This window comes from Lepidochelys olivacea (assembly GCF_965140295.1).
Source record: "Lepidochelys olivacea isolate rLepOli2 genome assembly, chromosome: 7".
Classification (NCBI taxonomy): domain Eukaryota; kingdom Metazoa; phylum Chordata; order Testudines; family Cheloniidae; genus Lepidochelys; species Lepidochelys olivacea.
The window spans coordinates 84,824,363-84,845,955 of NC_140417.1; the positions used below are offsets into that span (position 1 = coordinate 84,824,363).

The 21,593-nt window shown below is 44.5% G+C and overlaps 1 protein-coding gene across 1 annotated transcript in view; it reads right to left on the reverse strand.

Annotated features, from left to right (window-relative positions):
• The window catches only part of ADAMTS14 (ADAM metallopeptidase with thrombospondin type 1 motif 14), a 104,467-nt gene that overhangs the window by 32,821 nt on the left and 50,053 nt on the right, over window positions 1-21,593 (reverse strand). The window contains exons 5-7 of the mRNA XM_084633268.1: window positions 14,145-14,228; window positions 10,883-11,039; window positions 786-891 (exon numbers count right to left, since the gene is read on the reverse strand). Coding sequence (XP_084489394.1) covers window positions 786-891; window positions 10,883-11,039; window positions 14,145-14,228 — 347 coding nt within the window. The remainder of the gene's footprint in view (window positions 1-785; window positions 892-10,882; window positions 11,040-14,144; window positions 14,229-21,593) is intronic.

Here is a 21,593-nt window from a genome sequence, read left to right on the forward strand (position 1 = left end):
AGAATAACGGAAACGAGATGGAAGAGGTCTATTCATATCAAGATCGCTCACTACAATATTATTTTCAGAATGTTTGTCCAGTCTAGTTTGAAATTATTCAAGCAATAGGGCTTTCTATCACTTTGTTCAGAGCCTACTGTTTCTCACTTTTGGAAATATTTCTTTCTGTGTACACCAAATATTGCTATTCTTGATTTCATCCCATTATTCCCTCTTACAGCCCCTTGAATCACTCTGTTCTCGACTGAGAGGCTGTTGTACTCACAGGAGAAGCAGGCAGACAACCTGGGGGCACTTGTACATACCAGAATGTGTCTGGTAATTAAAGGACTTTGGAGGTTATAGTTTATATCTATACATGAGTAGTAGGTGAAATTTTATGTTTCTGCCCACTTTACAGCACCTCCACCTACAATTCACGTTTAGAAACAAAACACAACATCCAAGGACATTCAATTTCCAGATGCATTCTGGTACCAAGGTGACAGATTTTAAGATGTGCAGATATGTAGACTGTAAACTCTAAGGCAGAGATTGCCTTTGAGTTGCTCACTAGACTTACTATACTACAAAGAGATTTATTCACTCCTGTATTTGCCCGTTTTGGCAGCCGTGTCAGTAACTTGGAGGGCCATTATTTCATCACATCACAACTTCTCATACGTCAGCAAGTCCACTGCATACAGCAATGCTGAGCCTGGGGGACTAAACACCCTGCTGAACTACCATGCAACAATGAAGAAAAAAAAAGATAAAATGTCCAACTGTCTCTTCCAATGACTTACACATGGCCGGTCTCGTGGGCAACCACGAATGCTGAGGAGAATCCATCTTCGTGGTTGAGAGTACAACTGCGTAGAGGGTGGCACATACCAGTGACGGGAGCATAACCTGGAGCAAGACAGAAGACAAAGCAAGAGAAAGGAGGTGGGTGGTTCAAGAGAAGGGAAAAACCACAAGCTAGAGCCATTCCAAATGTATTTCATGCCCAGCTCCCTGCTGAGGGACACGGAATCCACAGCTGCCTGGGAATATAAATGAAGTCTATCAGATGTTGCACCGGCTCATATCTCACGGAGGGAAACGGGCCTGGAGGGTATTAGAATTACACACTGTTTGAACCTTGCCTTGCCACCTGCAATAACTGTGTTGCATTCATTCCTGGCTCATTCTCACCCTAAGGGAACAGAAACATTGTCCATATCTTAAACAAATGCACCAGCAACTGCTATAATCCAATGGCCACCTGTTCAGATGGATTGAAAACATATTTGACAGCCTCCTCGCCCCTTTCTGCACCTATTCGCATCTCTGACTGCACATCTGACTTGCCAGCTCCTTCTCAGATTAATCTCATAGTAGTTTCCTCTGTAATTTTCCTCAGAAGCTTGTTGCGCTAGGTGGCAGAAGGGATTGCTCATGGGTTACAGAGTCTTTTACCCTGAGATTGCTGTTTCGACTCTGGTCCAATCCACAGTCCCGAAAACCGTAATCATCTGATGGCTGTTTGATAGCCTATGTCAGTGGCTCTCAACCTTTGCAAACTACTGTACCCCTTTCAGGAGTCTGATTTGTCTTCCGTACCCCCAAGTTTCACCTCACTTAAAAACGACTTGCTTACAAAATCAGACATAAAAATACAAAAGGGTCACAGCACACTGTTACTGAAAAATGGCGTACTTTCTCATTTTTACCATATAATTATAAAATAAATCAATTGGAATATAAATATTGTACTTACATTTCGGTGTATAGTATATAGAGCAGAATAAACAAGTCATTTAGTTTGTACTGACTTCACTAGTGCATTTTATGTAGCCTATTGTAAAACTAGGCAAATATCTAGATGAGTTGATATATCCCCTGGAGGACCTCTGCATACCCCCAGGAGTATGTGTAGCCCTGGTTGAGAACCACTGGCCTATGTGAAACGGACTGGCAGTCTCAGCCCAGTTTATAATAGAGAGGTGGACACCAACTGACAATCTCGTCAGACAAAAACTTAATCAGCCTGGAAGCCAATCTACCTTCACAGTTTTCCAGGTCAAGGAGATGGGTGGTGTGGAGCAGCCTGTACGCTGCAGCTGCCAGCGCAATGGATATACAAGGGATAGTCTCTGTGGCAACTTTCATCAGCACTAAATACAAAAAAAAAATCCCTCTGACCCTGGAATGCTCCCTGGCATTTCAGGCTCTTTTGGGGCAATGAGCAAATGGAGAGAACTGATCAAGGATGTGCGGGAAGTTCTCCCCCATCCCTCTCACAAGTTGATTTAATTTGCACTAGTTATTCAGCAGTGAGTGACAGTATCTGGAGCAGTGCCACAGCAGGCAAAACTAAGAGGGCAACGTGTCAGGTAGGTGGCAAGAGGGGAAAACAAACACTACCAAGAAAGAAACCTAAGCCAAGGAGTTGACCAAATACCTCAACTGGTGAGTACCCACTGGGACATGGACATGGTTTCTAGTGAGGTCATCTTGGTTGCCTGTGCCAAGAACAGGCTAATATTACACTTACATACCCAAACATTCCTAATATTTTCCATTCCATAATGGTAATGCATCTTGCCTAACCAGACTGCATGTGCAGAATGGCACCACTGTTCAATTTAACCCCATCTCCTCCTACAGGCAGCAGACGAATGTACAGATTCTATGTCGATATTGGTGGCTGCCACCTTCTGCGCCACGGGCCATGAGCACCCAATACAGCTGATGATTCTCATTGCTCTGAAGAAATTCGATATAAAACAGGCCATAGAAAAAGCACCCCAGCCAGGGCAGCAGTTCCTTTAGAGGGTGAATTTGGGGACTAATGAAAGGGAATGGATGAGAGGTAAGCATAATGTGTACTAACGTGCAAGGTTACACAAGCAGCCTTGTCAATGCACCTCTGTGCTAATCTGCAACACCCCTCAACTCTCCTATAGCTGTGTGAATGCTGCACTTCCATCCTGACCTGCAGATCTCTACTATACACATCCCGGTGCTCTCCAGACCAGAGATTACAAAAATGAAGAATTATGTGGCTGATAGGACATGGACAAATGTTCACAAGGAACTGAGATAGGATCATAGAGCAGGGAAGGATATGCATCTACCCAGTACACTATCCTTCGATCAAGTCATGTGCAGTGGGTCAGCTGTGCATGGCGTAGCAGATTCAGTGATGTCCCATTTTTCAATCTTGTGGGGAGGGGTGTTTCATACTTCATTTCTGCCAAATTCAAATTCAAGCTTTTCGAATGAACTCTGAAATATATGGCTTTTAAAAGACCCTTTTTGGGATCCAGGGAAAGGCAGCTAATGAAGGAAAGGCTTATAAGTTCTACAGAGGTTTATTAAAAGTGGGGCCAGATCATGCTGTGCCACTTTGTCACCAGGCATTTTTGGATAGTAAAGATATTAAAGGAAGTCTAAATGAATTATTTATGGAGCTGAGCTGCTACTAATCAGCAGGAGATGGGAGTTTGGTGACCATATTCTCACAAACATCCATGTTCTCTGGGATAATTAGGATAGAGGAGAGGATAATTAGAACTGTAAGAATAGTTCAGGTGGAAATCTGAACCCATCAGAATCAATCCCATTCACATGTGACAAAGGAACTCAAACATATGAAAGTCTGGGTTCAATGCCCTTGGCATAACGTCATAGCCTGATGCTGCTTGCCTCACAGTGATCTGTCAGCACAGAAGAGTCTGCATTCCAGAGGATGGGCACAGGGAAGGTCTCTGTGCATGGGCAAGCAGTCAGCTAAGAACGCCCCTGAACTCTGGGAGCCTGTCCCTATGTCTGCTTTCCATGCCGCTGCCCATCTTATTCCCACGCTCTGGAAACTGATGCTTGGTCTATCCTGAAAAGTTGGCATTTTAAAGCACATGAGCTTGCTGCAGTGGCACTGAAATGTCCGGAAATGTGCACAGACACACTGTCAAAACTCTCAGTGCCAGATTTATTACTGTGATCTCTAAGTTACTGTAGCTTCCATGTTTAGTCATTTTGGCCCAAATTTGTTCCCACTAAAATCAATCAATGATCAGTGCTAGCAAATAAATCAATGCAGCTGACCTTAACAGGAGCGGCGCTGTGCTCTAACGACTGTTTCAGCCTGACTGACTCCCTCCCCTGGCTGGAATCCCTATTTTGAACATTGACACTATGCTGCCATTTTTCCAGGAAGCTCGTGACTGCAGTGACTTCTCTGTACTATGTATCTTCCAGGCCATTTGTTTCCCAGAAACCCAGTAGTGGTGGAACAACCAATATTAATTACTCTGGAACAAGGTGGAGTGGGAAGGATGTGAGTGGAACTGAATCTAATTCATAAACAATGGATTAGTGGATCAGCACTTTGTACAGCTGGCCAAGGATGATAAAATAACACAAAAGTGAATAGTTTCCTGAGGACTCCTCCCAAATGAAGGTCCGGAAGACTTTAGTAGTTGACTCCATGGCCACCCTGATAGGACTGAATGCCTGCAGTAAAGGCAGTTGTTAAGAAAAAAGGAGTTCAATTAAATCGTTGTGTAATTCTTTACACTTGTGCTCTCTGTCTGTGTGTTTACCTCATGCTACAAGGAGTTTCCAAGACCAGCAGCTATGTTCCAGTGTTCCCATAGTAATGGTCCGTCACAAGTAAGGTAGTCAACTGGGCAAACACGGAACTGGACAAGACATGACTTCTAGGCTTCTAGAGAGACAATGGATTGGGGTTCCGGCCATGAGAGTCATGTTTGTAAATAGGGATCTTAAGGAGGTAAATAAACAGGGCCCTTCCAGGGACCTTCTGGAAATGCACTGAGAGAGTCATAGAAGCTACATATTTGGGGCAAGGGCCAACGGTGTAATACACCTCTAGGTGCTCCATGGTTGGTATCCTAGCAGCCGCCACTGTTAAACAGGGATTTGGGACAGGGAAAAAAGAAGCCTCCCTGAAATAGTCTGAAGGAGGCAGCTCAAAGACTGAGCCACATGGAGCCCAGAAGAGACTAGGGAAGAGGAGAGGAGGGAGGAACGACAAGAGACCATGTTGTCTTATTGGGCTGTGCTGGGTCAGATACAGCCAGTTATGACCATACTGCTGGGCACACTAGCATTACTGCAATACAATCCCCAGGCCATTAAAGAGAAATCAAATAGTGGAAGATGGGGAGCAGGACAGGAGCTACTGGGGCTTTGACTGGTACAAACAACACAAATACACTTCAGGAGGACAACAAGGGGGGCATATAGCTAGCAAGTATGCAGCAGTCTCCCAAACAGCTGATTCCTAATCATTCCTTAAGGAGAGTTCAATAATGGTACAAATAGGCACCAGTCAATCAAATGACTACTCCTGACTTTCAATCATTCCTATTTATGCGCCCTCAGGGTGCAATGGCCAACTCTGGTAGCTGCCTCTGACTCGAGCTCAATAGTGTGGACCTTCTGAGATGCGTGCGCACACACAGTATGTGCCATGTTATGTGTATGTTTATTGAGAGACTGGATTGAGTACTATTTGGTGAATATGTTATTTGGCAATTTTGTCAGTTTTCAACAAATAATTTTTAATGATATTCAACCAGCTCAATAACCGGTGAAATACTACTTATCAATTAAATTGTTTGCTAAAAAACCCAGCAATTTTAAGTGACTAATTTGTTTGAATATTTTTTCTGACATTCAGCCAATTGTCCTTAGAAACAGAATGTATATTTTCTATAGAGCCTGCTTACTCTGGAATTTTCAAAGGATCATAAGTTTCTTAAAATACCATTTTTCTTTTTTTTCAAACCAACCCAAGTCAAGTTCTTAAAAATGTAGCCTTCTCTTTGAACAAGTATGGTGAGAATTTTTTAACATGGAAAATCTGCGTTCACCCTCTCCAAACTCACATGGCTAAAGGGACTTTATTCAAACTCAAACTTTCAGACAAAAAAATATTATCTTCAAAAAAAGACCGATGCACAATTTTTGAGAGCTTAACGAAATCATCTGCTCTTGGTGAGGTGGTGGTCAAAATGGCAAGCAAGATGTAACAGGCTGAATCAAGAAAAAGACAGAGAGAAATGCTGAGAGTACAAGAATCTCATTGTATGGGCCACACCTTAAATACTGTGTTCAGTTCTGGCCAAACCTTTTAAATAAATATATTGAAATGGTCCCGAGAGGGTGCAACAAAAATGATTAGACCCATGGAAAGTTTTTCTATTTGAGGAGAGATTGAATAGATTTTGTTTAGAGTCCAATACTGAATGGTATAAGGAAGGTCAATTTACTCTCTCAAAACAGAAGACCACCAATGAAGGACAGTACCCAATGAATTAAAAGGACAATCCATTTGAAAATGATAAAAAAATTACTCAAAAAATACTTAACCTGTGAGCCTCACTGGCAAAAGGTTTTACTGAGGCAAAAAGCACAGTAGGATGCAAAAGATGAGGAGATATTTATATGGATAATAAAAATGTCCTAAGTTATCACAGCTAGCATTACAAAATATTCAGTAACATAGATGTTCGTGTTTCCAAACACTTGCTAACCACTAACTGGATTTAGCAAGAAACTTCCTCCAGCAACTGCCTGTTATCAAATTATTGCCCATTATTGAGGGTTTACTCCTTCCTGTGGCATATCTGGTGCTGGTCACTGCAGAGGAAGCTACCAGCCAGATGAACCATTAGTCTAACCCATTATTATAATTCCTATGTTCAGGCAAAGACCAGGCACGGAAAATTTCAAACCAATAGATTAATGTTTTGGAAAATTATGGGCATAGGAAAACAGAATGCTATAATGGACACAGTTTGCAACCTTAACTATAGTGGCTTCACTGTGTACATGCTATAGGGGGAGGGAGGGAATCTTATTTTGCTTCAGTTTAAAAATTCATTTTTTTCTTCAGTTTCAATGTGCGCTTGAGTGTGTTTCTGAATATGATCAACTTGATTCCCCTGATTCTGACACCTTGTGGGACAATTTCAAGAATAAGACACTAGCTACTGCCAAGGATGTCTTTGGAATAACAAAGGAAAAACAACCTGACTGGTTCGCCGTGCCTGAATATCTGCTGCTCCCACTCATGGAAAAGAAGAAGCAAGATCGCTTAACTTTACTTCAACTCTACTAGGTCCAGAACTCTTACGCTTAAAGAGGCTACAGCTGTGGTCCAGAAAGCCATCAGAGAATGTGCCCAGAAGTATTAGCAAGACCTGTGCAAAAAAATTCAGACCTGCTTAGAAAGAGGGGACATTCGTGGTACCTATGATGGAATCAAAGAGGCACTTGGTTCAATTTGTAAAAAGACTGCAAACCTGAAAGCGAAAGATGGTAACCATGCTGACAGACAGGCAAGAACAACTTCTCTGTTTATCAGGGTTGTGTCCTCAGTACCTTCCTTTACGGCTGTGAAAACTGGATCACATACTCTGAACAGGAGCAGAGATTGAACAGCTTCCACCTTCGCTGTCTCAGAAAAATCCTTGAAGTCACTTGGGACCAACAGATCACTAACTACGAGATCCTTGAGAGAACCGGCCTACAGTCTATGCAGACTACGCTGGACACTCACAGACTTCACTGGCTGGGACACGTGGAACATATGCCTCAAGATCATCCGCCAAAATCTGTGCTCTATGGCCAACTCAAGAACTACTCACAATGCAGAGGAAGGCCAAAACTTTGATATAGCGACAAGGTCAAGCAAGGCCTCAAGAAATTCAGCATTCCCACTGACAACTGGGAGAACCCTGCCTACTGCTCAGTCTAGAGAAGCCAGGTCAAGGCTCATGCAGTCATCATGGAGAGCCATAAGAAACCCCAGCCTGAGGCCTGCAGGCATGCCGGGAAGCAGAGTGTGCTCCAACCTCCAACTGGTGAATGGATATGTAGCCACTGTGGGAAGGTGTGCCGTTCATGCAGTGCACTCTTCTCCCACACTACTGTTAAGCACTATTGACTAACTGACTTTGCCATCTTTCCTTTCATCTCTCAAGATGTTGGATGGCCACGTAGTCCACATATTTAGGCTAATTCAGACACCTGTAATTTGTTTTATTGGGTTGGACTTCCCCATGCTATGGTTCTAGACTCTGAGGTCGGTGGCTCAGTGCTGTTCCCTGCAATTTGAGCCAGCTATGCTGCTGCATTCTGGCACCCATCCGCTCACTCAAAAATACTGTGTGAAGAACTGAATGACTATGGATGTCTACTGGAATTAATCTTTGAATTCACTGGTCCTAGGAAATTAAGAGGAGCTATTCCAATATGAAGTCTGTCAGTTAAGCACACAGATCCTATTGTTTGTTAGTTTGCACTATGTACTAGACTAAAGCACTCTGCTTTGGAATAGAGTTCTATGGGCTTGGCAGGTTCTGCAGTTTCTTGTGTGGATGAAGAGCAAGGGTGGACCTGTGATCAGCTAAAGACTGATTCTTGGAAGAGCTAACAGAGGCTAGCTCAGGATTCTTTTCCTATTCCTCATCCTTCCCACACATACCAGAATGACTCAAACCAAAAATGAATGTGTTTTTATGCAATGTTCCAGTTACTGATGTGTTTCATTATCTTCATCAAAAATCTCAGACATTGTCACCACAGAGGGAATGAGTAGAAGGAAGTCTGGAACTAGTCCTTTGAAAATGATGGTATTCAAAAAAATGGAACCTGCTAAGACAAAGAAAGGAATTAACCCTCATATGGCCACAGAAACCCTGCCACAGACACTCATTTTTCAAAATGAAAACGAAATGCTGGAAGGCACTTCATCAAATTCACTGATATCTGAGCTTTTGCGTTCCTATGCACAGTATAATCTCAGCCTCTAAGGTCAGAGGGCCAACAGAAGCACAGGAAGTGCAAGGGAAGAAGGCTTTTTTGGGTTCATGGAATGTTCCCATTCTCAGCTCTATGGTGACCAAGGAACTGGCCCTTTTAAAACCAGGTTTTAAAATATTTTGTGTGCAGAGGTCCTCCCACTGGGCACAATGAGCAAAGCTGAAGTTTTATGCTTTCTTTACATTGTTGTTGTTTTGGTTTGGTTTGGGTTTTTTTGCAGTACCTGGGACATTATTGATAGGTAAGTGTCTAATGTCCAACATAGTCCTAGTTGGGTTTGTGATGACCAGGAGAGCCACATGATGAACTGACAGCCAGGTGTAAAGATTTCGGATCTCTCGAGACACATAGCAAGACTTATGTGCAGTGCTGGGGAGGAGCTTGGTGGTTCTGGTACATGTAGGTACCAATGACAAAGGGAAAGGTAGGAAAGAGATCCTGGAGGGCAAATTTAGGCTACTGGGTAAGAGATTAAAATCCAGGACCTCCATGGTAGCTTTCTCTGAAATGCTTCCAGTTCCATGCACAGGCCAGTTAAACAGGCAGAACTGCAGGGTCTCACCGCATGGATGAAATGACGGAGTACGGGAGGAGAGGTTTCAGTTTTTTTAGGAACTGGAGAACCTTTTGGGAAAGACAAAGTCTTTACAGGAAGGATTGACTCTACCTAAACCAAAATGGTACCAGATTGCTGGCATGTAGAATTAAAAACTTTGTATAGCAGTTGTTAAACTAAGGGTTAGGGGAAAGCTGACAGATGAGGAGCACATGTTTTGAACAGGGACATCCCTTAGGGGAGGATCTATAACAGGGATTATCTATATTCTAGTAAAGAGGAGATGATAGAAGTTGATAAATACAGGTAGGAGCTGAAGAGAAACAGTCAAATGAAAAGAAGTACCATTCAATTACATCACATGAAGGTGGACAACTAAATATCGACAAATTTTATAACTGCTTGTGTACAAATGCTAGGAGTCTAAAATGGGTGAATTTCAGTACCTGGTATTAAATGAGGATATTGATATAATAGGTATCACAGAAACTTGGTGGGACCATAATAATCAACGAGACACAGTAATATCAGAGTAAAAAATATACAGAAATGACAAAGTAGGTCATGCTGGTGGAGAAGTGACACTTTTTGTGAAAGAAAACAGAGTCAAATATAGTACAAATCTTAAATGAATCAAACTGTACTACAGAATCTCTATGCATAGAAATTCCATGCTTGAATAATAAGAGTATAGGAGTAGGAATATACTACCAACCACCTGCCCAGGATGGTGACTGTGACTGTGAAATGCTGAAGGAGATTAAAAGAGGCTATAAAAACAGAAAACTCAGTAATAATGGCAGATTTCAACTCATAGATCAGTAACTGGTTAAAAGACTGGAAACAAAGGGTAGGAATAAAGGTCAGTTTTCAGAATGGAGAAAGATAAATAGCGGGGACCCTCGTGTATCAGTACTGGGATCAGTGCTGTTCAAAATATTCATAAATGATCTGGGCAAAAGAGTAAACAGTGGCGTGGCAAAGTTTGCAGATGATCTAAAATTACTCAAGATAGTTAAGTCAAAGCACACTGCAAAAAGTTACAAAGGGAACTCACAAAACTGGGTGACTGGGCAAGAAAATGGCAGATGAAATTCAATGGTGATACATGTAAAGTAATGAACATTCAAAAACATAATCCCAACTATACATATAAAATGATGAGGTCTATCTTTCTTGAGTGGTAACAGCTAATTTATTTTGCAGTCATTGTGGATAGTTCTCTGAAAACATCTACTCAATGTACAATGGCAGTAAAAAAACCTAACAAAATGTAAGGAACCATAAGGAAAGGTCAAAATAATAAGGACCCCCCTGGGGTGCAATTTTGTCTTTTCTCCATTCCTTTTATTAAGTTCTCATCTGTATAACTTTTTCCAAAACCTTTCTGGACAGTAACCTCAGCCTGTAGGCACACAGACTGTGTCAGCAGGAAACCCCTTCCAATTACTGGCTTTCCCCCAAGCCCAGCAAACTGCACATACATGATCGAGATGAATACAGTACCTTGCATACCTGCAGGACCAAAATCTTGCCTGGTGAGGAATACGGCATGGTCATGGTATTCAGCATGGTCTGGGTCTGAGCGCTGCTGAGAATGGGCCCAGCGGCAGACCTGTTCCAAGCTCCGAGATGGGTTCCCCCGCTCTATCAGGCTGACTGACTGGGGGGGTGAAAAGAAAGGAGGGGGCATTACTGGGTGACAATGAACCTGTCCAGAGTTTTGAGGTAGAGGGTATGGAAGATCCCCAGATAGAGTTTCCACAACATTAAAAATGAAAAAATAGTGTTTTAAATTTCATAGATCATAGCTTAAAGCCAGCAAGGACCACAAGATCATCTAGTCTGACCTCCTGTATGTCAGAGGCCACTAAACACCACCCAGCCCCGCGCTCTAAACCCAAAAGCCAAAATCAGACAGATGAATTACTGCCCTCAAGAGACTAAGCTCTTGTGTCCCACAGGGAGACAACAGGAGGGGCCAAGGTGCACCGGTGCCCAGTGCCCCTCCGATGGCAGGGAACTGATTGAGATATACCCAGATGATCCCAGCAAGTGACCTGCATCCTGTGCTGCAGAGGAAGGGGAAAAACCCCCAGGTCACTGCCAATCTGATCGGGGGGAACACTCCTTCCCGACTCCATGTACGGCCATCAGTTAGTCCCTGAGCACATGAGCAAGAACCAGGCAACCAAGCAGAGAGAGAAAATGCTTCATGCCACCTCAGAGTCCTGGCCCACTCCTCTCCAGCCACGGCCATCTCTGATGCTTCAGAGGAAGGAGACCAAAAAAACCACAAACAGAATATATTTGGGACAAAAAAAAATCCTTCCTTGGCTCCTCCCAGAAATTACAGACATGCAGCACCCCCAGGAGTGGAGGCTGTCTGGCACACAGTAAACAGAATAGCAGTATGGGGAGGGCTAATGCTGGACAAAGATCCCAAAGTAAGTGCCTAATCTGATGAAAACCTAGGTAAGATCTTCAAGCACAGCAGAGAGGATCTTGATTGTTAAGTCTTGTTCAGATAACCCATACATAGTAAACTGCATGGAACTCAATTACTGTAGAAGGATGAAAGGCTGAGTTGGCCCTGTCAGGATTGCAACCTGTGGCTTCTAGTTCACCTCTCAATGCTGAGACGTTCTGCTCTTGACTCCCTTGCATCTTCAGTATATCATCATCAATTAGATGCCAGCATTAACACCTTAGCTGAAAGGCCAGACACCCTATCTCCTTCCTCAGATGGAAATGATATTCTATTGTCACCTGCCTGGGGGGTGCCTGCCACACTGTGGGCTGTCTCAAGTCTTTGATCACTACCATCAGGATGCATGCAGTTTCTGCTCACCAGGAATATTTCTCTCATAATCAAGTATCTTCCAGGAAATGCTGGTGTTCTGTATCTCCAGCAGCTCATAAAATGTCTATTTGCTCCAGTTCAGCAGTTACCAGACAGAAAAACCCTTCCATCAGTATAGGTTGTGTCTACATTACAGGGTTATGGCAGTACAGCTATGCTGGTAGGGCAGACATACCCTTTGACTCCTTAAAGGTGTTAAGGGTGTTCAAGACCTCAGAGAAAGCTCTTTATGCCATTTTGCTAGCAGCACCACAACACTTTGGGCTTGTGCTGTACATTATAGCACATTTAATGAGAGGATCTCAGTGTTCCACCTCAGCTGACCAGCCCTGTGATTTAAATATTCTAGTAAGTGACAAAATCAGAATTTGAACCCATGATACTTGACTCCCACTCACTGAGAGGCAATGTTGTCTAGTGGACTGAGAAGCAAACTAAGCCTGACTCCAATCCTGGCCCTGACACTGATTCACTGTGTGACCTAGGGCAGTTCACCTAACCTTTCTGTGCTCTGGTTTCTCCATTTGTAAAATAGGAATTCAAATAGTTACCTGATGGACTGTTGTGAGGATTAGTTAACACCTGTCCCCTGCTTTGAAGAGGTGAATCATGAGGGCCCCAGTTTGGGAAAGCATTTCATTAAGTGTATATCCATATTCAGGATAGCACTTAAGCCTATGCTTCACTGGAATTCAATGGGACTTGAGCGTGTGCGTAAATCCTGTCCTGAGTAGCAACATTTTCCTGAATTGGGGTTTATGTAAGTGCTAATTATCACTGCTAGTAGACATTAAACCACACGGTTGCTGTGCACTTAATTCCCTTTTGAAAGGCGACAGGGGAGTATTGTGCCTTGACTCTTACTACATACTACATGCGCCCTCCACATTGCTCTTTGTCTTGGTGAAGAGCTCAAAATGAGTGCAGCTATAGCAAAACAAAAACCAAAGGCCACAGAACCAGTCCAAAAAGCTTCTTCTCGCTGCACTGTGGTGTGACAGAAAATCCCTGCAACCAAAAATTAACCTCAGTTAACCAAATAAGATGTTAATTACTGAGAGATTAACCCTCCTGCCCTACCCCTTCCCAAGCCAGCTCAGAGCTGTAGTCAGCAGCAGCAGTGGGGGAAGGGTAAGAGCTCTCAATCAAAAACACAGGGGTACTGTAAGGCACAGATGTCCTCATGTCTGCCTTCTATAGAAGGAAAATCTTTGGAGTCTAGGAATTTCAGCAAGTCTCACGTGAAACTGAGAGCGATTCAAGATAGTTTCGTTTCAGTCTGGCAAAGCCACAGCATGTGACAGCTGCTTACAGAGGGAATGGAACTAATATTTCATATTTAAACAGAAATCTATTCGCCTTTCACACTTTAGCAAAAGATCAAAAATAGCTCATCAGAGCAGGAAACTTGCCTTACTGTTTGTAAAGCATTGTGCAAATTTACCGCACTGCACAAGTTATTTTTAACAACAATAATTGTATCTGCATTTAAAGTAAAGCATTTGCTCCTTTGTTTTTCCATCCTAGCAGGTCCTGTGCTGAAGTTACAATGCTGACTGCTGACCTTGAGATCCCAATCATTTCTACAGTAACGGATTTTGATACCACAGACATATGCACAGAGGATTAGCTCAAGGAGAAGCTTGGCTGTGAGGAAGAGGATCTCTAATGCAAACACTAATATAGAACTAGAATGAATCCTGAGTCATCTGCCCAAACATACACACCAATCTGAAAGGAGAGGGTGCAGACAGACAGGGAAGTTAGCTGAAGGTGATGTTTTTATAGACATAACCCAGTCTGGAAGCTCATTGCATCCCTCAGCCCAAGCCTAAGCATGCTGTATATTGTGACTGTCCCCTTCCCCTAGAGAGCATCTTCTGCTCACTCCACCCCTGTATTTACCTGTCTGTATCCCACCATGATCATTCTGACCAAGACAATGTTAATGTGAACCCCCAAGGACTCGTCGTGGTAAATTTCATCCACCTAAGAAAAAAAACAAAATAGAAAATAAAGTTAAAAATAACCCTACTATTTTTTAAAAAGAAACTGGCTTTTGAAACGTCCTCATGCCTTCATCAATAGGCAAACCTCTCCAGATCCTATGACAGTTCAAAGGATCTGTTAGCTTTCTTCATGTGACTATTGATCTAAACAGGTGCAGTGGAACACTAAGGGTATGTCTACACTATGAAATTAGGTCAAATTTATAGAAGTTGGTTTTGCAGAAAATGTGTTTTTACAGTCGATTGTATGTGTCCCCACACAAATGCTCTAAGTGCAGTTAGTTGGCAGAGTGCATCCACAGTACAGAGGCAACCATCAACTTCCGGAGCGTTGCACTGTGGGTAGCTATCCCACAGTTCCCGCAGTCTCCACCACCCATTGGAATTCTGGGTAGAAATCCCAATGCCTGATGGGGCAAAAACATCGTCGTGGGTGGTTTTAGGTACATATCATCAGGCCCCCCCTTCCGTCCTTCCCTCCGTGAAAGCAATGGCAGACAATTGTTTCGCACCTTTTTTCCTGGGTTACCCGTGCAGACGCCATACCACAGCAAGCATGAAGCCCGCTCAGTTCACAGTCACCGTACATCTCCTGGGTGCTGGCAGATGAGGTACTGCATTGCTACACAACAGCAGCTCATTGCCTTGTGGCAGCAGACAGTGCAGTATGACTGGTAGCCATCGTCACCGTACTCCAGGGTGCTCTTTTAGCTGACCTCGGTGAGGTCGGTCAGGGGTGCCTGGGCAGACATGGGAGTGACTCAGCCAGGTCATTTCCCTTTTAAGTTTTGTCTCATGGCGATTCAGTCCTGCCAGCAGTCGTACTGCACCGTCTTCTGCTGAGCACCCAGGAGATGAAGATGACTAGTGGTCGTACTGCACTGTCTGCTGCCAGCAAGATGTATAAAGATAGATGAAGTCGTTCAAAACAAGAAAAAGACCAGATTTCTTTTGTATTCATTTTCTCCCCCAACTCTCCCTCCCTCCGTGAAATCAACGGCCTGCTAAACCCAGGGTTTTGAGTTCTATCCTTGAGGGGGCCATTCTGTTTCTCCTTGATGCAAAGCCACCCCTTTTGTTGATTTTAATTCCCTGTAAGCCATGTTGTCAGGCGCCCCTCCCTCCGTCAGAGCAACGGCAAACAATTTTTTTCAGCGCAGACGCCATAGTACTGGGAACATGGAGCCCGCTCAGACCACTGCAGCAATAATGAGCACTATAAACACCACACGCATTATCCAGAAGGATATGCGGAACCATAACCTGCAAGAAAAGCGAAACCAAGCGAGGAGGAGGTTTCCCCTGCAATGTGCACATCATGGTGTCAATTGGGCAGGTTCATGGCGTGGAACGCCAATTCTGGGCCCGGGAAACAAGCACAGACTGGTGGGACCGCATAGTGTTGCAGGTCTGGGACGATTCCCAGTGGCTGAGAAACTTTCACATGCGTAAGGGCACTTTCATGGAACTTTGTGACTTGCTTTCCCCTGCCCTGAAGCTCAAGAATACCAAGATGAGAGCAGCCCTCACAGTTGAGAAGCGAGTGGCAATAGCCCTGTGGAAGCTTGCAACGCCAGACAGCTACCGGTCAGTCGGGAATCAATTTGGAGTGGGCAAATCTACTGTGGGGGCTGCTGTGATGCAAGTAGCCAATGCAATCACTGAGCTGCTGATATCAAGGGTAGTGACTCTGGGAAATGTGCAGGTCATAGTGGATGGCTTTGCTACAATGGGATTCCCTAACTGTAGTGGGGCAATAGATGGAACCCACATCCCTATCTTGGCACCGGAGCACCAAGGCAGCAAGTACATAAACCGAAAGGGGTACTTTTCAGTGGTGCTGCACGCACTAGTGGATCACAAGGGACGTTTCACCAACATCAACGTGGGATGGCCGGGAAAGGTACTTGATGCTCGCATCTTCAGGAACTCTGGTCTGTATGAACAGCTGCAGCAATGGACTTACTTTCCAGACCAGAAAATAACTGTTGGGGATGTTGAAATGCCTATAGTTATCCTTGGGGACCCAGCCTACCCCTTAATGCCCTGGCTCATGAAGCCGTACACAGGCAGCCTGGACAGTAGTCAGGAGCTGTTCAACTACAGGCTGAGCAAGTGCAGAATGGTGGTAGAATGTGCATTTGGGCATTTAAAAGCACGCTGGCGCAGTTTACGGAGTTGTTTAGACCGCAGCGAAACCAATATTCTCATTGCTATTACTGCTTGCTGTGCGCTACACAATATCTGTGAGAGTAAGGGGGAGACGTTTATGGTGGGGTGAGAGGTTGAGGCAAATCGCCTGGCCTCTGATTATGTGCAGCCAGACACCAGGGCGGTTAGAAGAGCACAGGAGGGTACGGTGCGCATCAGAGAAGCTCTGAAAACCAGTTTCAGGAATGGCCAGGCTATGGTCTGAAAGTTCTGTTTGTTTCTCCAAGATTGAACCCCCTCTCCCCCGGTTCACTCTACTTTCCATTGAGCTAAGCACCCTCCCCTCCCCCCTTCGATCACCGCTTGCAGAGCCAATAAAGTAATTGTTGCTTCACATTCATGCATTCTTTATTTATTCATCACACAAATAGGGGGATAACTGCCAAGGTAGCCCGGGAGGGGTAGTGGAGGAAGGAAGCACCGGGTGGGGTGGTGGAGGAGGGAAGGACAAGGCCACACAGCACTTTAAAAGTTTAAAACTTATTGAATGCCAGCCTTCTGTTGCTTGGGCAATCCTCTGGGGTGGAGTGGCTGGGTGGCCGGAGGCCTCCCCACTGCGTTCTTGGGCATCTGGGTGAGGAGGCTATGGAACTTGGGGAGGAGGGCGATTGGTTACACAGGGGCTGTAGTGGCGGTCTGTGCTCCTGCTGCCTTTCCTGCAGCTCAACCATACACTGGAGCATATGAGTTTGATCCTCCAGCAGCCTGAGCATTGACTCCTGCCTTCTTTCAGCAAGCTGACGCCACCTACCATCTTCAGCCCACCACCTCTCCTCGTGGTCATATTGTGTTTTCCTGCACTCTGAGATTGTCTGCCTCCACATATTTTGCTGTGCTCTGTCAGTGTGGGAGGACCGCATGAGGTCAGAGAACATTTCATCGCTAGTGTGTTTTTTTCGCCTTCTAATCTTCGCTAGGCTCTGGGAAGGAGAAACATATGCAGCTGGTGGAGGGAAAAAAAAGGGAGAGTGGTAGTTAAAAAGACACATTTTATAGAACAATGGGTACACTCTTTCACGGTAAACCTTGCTATTAACATTACATAGCACATGTGCTTTCATTACAAGGTCACATTTTGCCTCTTATTGGGGGTCTGCCGGTTTGGTGTGAGAGATCACTCACACAGGGCCGGGCAACAGAATTCGGCTTGCAGGCAGCCATGGTAAGCCACAGTCTTTTGGCTTCTTTAACCTTCATAACATGTGGGAATGGTTTCAAACATCAGAGCCCTCATTTCCCATATGAAGTAGCCATTGGGTTGGTCATTTAACATGGGTTGGCAATTTAAAAGGAGGGGCTGCGGTTTCCGGGTTCACATGCAGCAGAAACCCAATTAACCCCCCCCACACACACACACACCCAATTCTCTGGGGTGATGGTTTCACCCCTCCCCCCACCATGTGGCTAACAGCGGGGAAGATTTCTGTTCAGCCACAGGCAAACAGCCCAGCAGGAATGGCCACCTCTGAATGTCCGCTTACTAAAACCACCCTATTTCAACCAGGTGACCATGAATGATATCACTCTCCTGAGGGTAACACAGTGAGATAAAGAACGGATGTTGTTTGAATGCCAGCAAACACTGGTACCATACGCTACAATGCTTTGTTCTGCAATGATTCCCAGCTACGTGCTACTGGCCTGGCATGGTAAAGTGTCCTACCATGAAGGACAGAATAAGGCTGCCCTCCCCAGAAACCTTTTGCAAAGGCTTTGGGAGTACATCCAGGAGAGGTTTATGGGGATGTCCCTGGAGGATTGCCACTCCATCCCCAGACACATTAACAGACTTTTCCAGTAGCTGTACTGGCCGCAAATTCCAGGGCAAATTAATAATTAAACATGCTTACTTTTAAACCATGTATAATATTTACAAGGTACACTCACCAGAGGTTGCTTCTCCGCCTTGAGGGTCCAGGAGCCTGCCTTGGGTGGGTTCGGGGGGTACTGGCTCCAGGTCTAGGGTGATAAACAGATCCTGGCTGCTGGGGAAACCGGTTTCTCCGCTTCCTTGCTGTGAGCTATCTACAACCTCCTCCTCCTCATCATTTCCTCGCCCCCAAAACCCGCTTCTGTATTGCCTCCCACTCCTTGGACGGAGTCAAAGCACAGGGTTGGGGTAGTGGTGGCTGCATTCCCTAGAATAGCATGCAGCTCATCATAGATGTGGCATGTCCTGGGCTCTGAACCAGAGCGGCCATTTGCCTCTCTGTTTTTTTTGGTAGGCTTGCCTGAGCTCCTTAATTTTCATGCGGCACTGCTGCAGGTCCCTGTTATAGCCTCTGACCTTCATGCCATTGGAGATTTTTTCAAATATTTTGGCATTTCGTCTTTTCAGCCAGAGTTCTGCCAGCACAGATTCATCTCCCCTTACAGCGATCAGATCCTGTACCTCCTGTTTGGTCCATGCCGGAGCTCTTCAGCGATTCTGGGACTGCATGGTCTCCTGTGATGATGGGCTCTTCAGGGTGACCTATGCAGGTGAGCTCGCCATGCTGGCCAAAGAGGAAATGAAATTCAAAAGTTCGCGGGCCTTTTCCTGTATACCTGGCCAGTGCATCCAAGGTGAGAGTGCTGTCCAGAGTGGTCACAACTGAGCACTCTGGGATAGCTCGCAGAGGCCAATACCGGCGAATTGCGTACACAGTACCCCAAATTCGACCCAGCAAGGCTGATTTCAGCACTAATCCCCTCGTCGGGGGTGGAGTAAAGAAATCAATTTTAAGAGCCCTTTAAGTCGAAAAAAAGGGCTTCGTCGTGTGGACGGATACAGGGTTAAATCGAGATAACGCTGCTAAATTCGACCTAAACTCGTAGTGTAGACCAGGCTTTAGAGGAGACACTGTCGGACAACATCTTTAAAAAGCAGTTTAATATTTTGTCTCTCTTGCAATTGCTTCTTCAAAACTTGAAAATAACACTTACAGTAACTGCTGATCCCTTTCCAGGTAGGGCTGGTATAAACAGTATCTCTCTGAAGGTTCAAACCCTATTTCAGCTTGTTAATCTCTTTTATCCCATGGGAGTCTCTGGTCACAGTCAAGAGATTCCCTGCTGAGTGATACCTCAAGGATTTACTCCGCCCTTGTGTGGTACAGTAGCATGTTCTTTAATTTCCAGATACTGAATGCAGCAGTGCCAGCTGAACCCCTCTTTCCCCTCACAAGACCGCCAGTGTATTAGCTAGATCTTTCTTCCGAGCTGCTCCTGCACCTACATATAAGAGATTGCTATTTGCTGTAGTAGTTCTGGTTTGGGGGAAGGACTTACGTAGTATCCCAGCTCTGGGGATGCAGTGCAACAGTCCTTATGAAGCAGGTATTTCTACACGTGGCTTTCATTACATCCATTTTAAAACTCTCTTGGGGAATACAATGCAATCATCCCGCACTGTGGTGGTTCCCTCTCCAAAAGGGTCTTGTTGCTAACTCCTTGAAGAAAAAGGCATTGTACTGGATAAGAAGCAAGTGACACTAGCCCACTACTGGGGGTGTAGTCCCAGAAAGGGGACACCCCAGATCACTCTCAATTGAAGGAGACAAAAGCATGCTGGATGCAGGTCCTTGTCCACACCATGGACCACCAATGGCTATGCAGGGTGTGGAAAGTTTTGCAAATCGCAATTCAGCTAGGTGGACATCCATTCAATGCTTTAAAATGTGCGTTATTGCTTTGATACATCACTGCCCAACCCCCAGCCCTCCAAAAGCACTTCACACCCACCCCCATACCAAAAAAAAAACACCAGGAAAAGCCTCTGATAAAAAGCTTTCAGAGTCTCTCTTCCAGCTATGCTGTTTTGGGCTTTGCTGGAGAAATTGTCTTTCTGCCACTGCCAAGAGATCCTACCAGTGGTTCTTTTTGAGAGGCAGCTGACAGAAATGTCCCAGGGACACCAGAGGATAATACAGAGACAAAGGAAACTTGCTAGATGTGATTCAACTCTCTTCTCTCTCTCACCACTCCCTTCAGTACACAAGCCCTTTCCTCACCCTCTCAAAGCAGACTGAATTCAATCTGTTCCCACTCACTCTGTGAGGTCTCTCCAGACCACTTCACCTTCTCTCTCCTCCCAGCTCTTCGCCCCTCCCTTCCTTTCTCATGTTTGCTATGCATTCATCTTATGAAGTCCTAACTCACATGCCTCTCCGGAGCAGGAAATGGTTAAAATAATCTTCCCTTGCTTCATTTGAAGAAAAACACTGTAAAGCAAAACGGACAGCAGGATGACAAGGGTAGAATATCCTTCCTTTCCGGGGCGCCTATCACATAACCCACATGAAAACGCCTTTCATTTCTGGAACATAGTGGGCTGTTTGTCTCCAGACAGGGCAAGAGACAGACTCCCTTCAAAAGATGTAACACCAAATAAATATTTAAACACATACACATACACCTACACATAGTCTGTTTGAACAGTCTCCATAGTGACACTTAAACAAAGTCCCAAAGCCTTGCCTAACCCCACTCCCGCTCCTTTCCTCACTCTGATTTTGATATACAAAGTCATACATGGCTGGGTGCAGAATTAGTGTCTTTCTTTTTTTAATAAATGATCCATTTTTAAAAAACAAAATTTCCAAATGATAGGACGCTTTGCTGTCTGATGATATCCCTGTTATCATCAACTGAGTCCAGAAGAGCTAGATTTCCCATGGCAAAAGGAGGCCTGCAAGGGTCTTTCCCATCAGCTTCAAAAAAACTTTTCTTCCACATATGTTTAAAAGCAGAAATTCAGGTCTTGTCTACCCTGCTTTTCCTGGAAGACCCTCTGGACAGCTTGAGAACTAGTAGGATCATGACATCACATATAACAAGCAGGTGGAAACCTGATTGAGTGAGGGGAAGTTATTTTTATTCAGACTGTTTACAATATTTATTTACAGGTTTTGTTTGTTTGTTTTTTCTGTTAACACCTATTTCATGCATCATGTGCTGTAAGAAGAAGAAAATATCTGTTTCTTAAGATTTAACACCCAGCACCTTACAGTTAAAGTTTTTAATAAAAGTCTTAAAACATAACGGATACCTCCAACAAAAACAGAGAGGAAAAGACTTGACATTCTTTAAATTTCTTAGGTAAATACAAGCGGGAAAAAAATAATTTAAAAAATCAGCCAAGATTTCCAAAAGT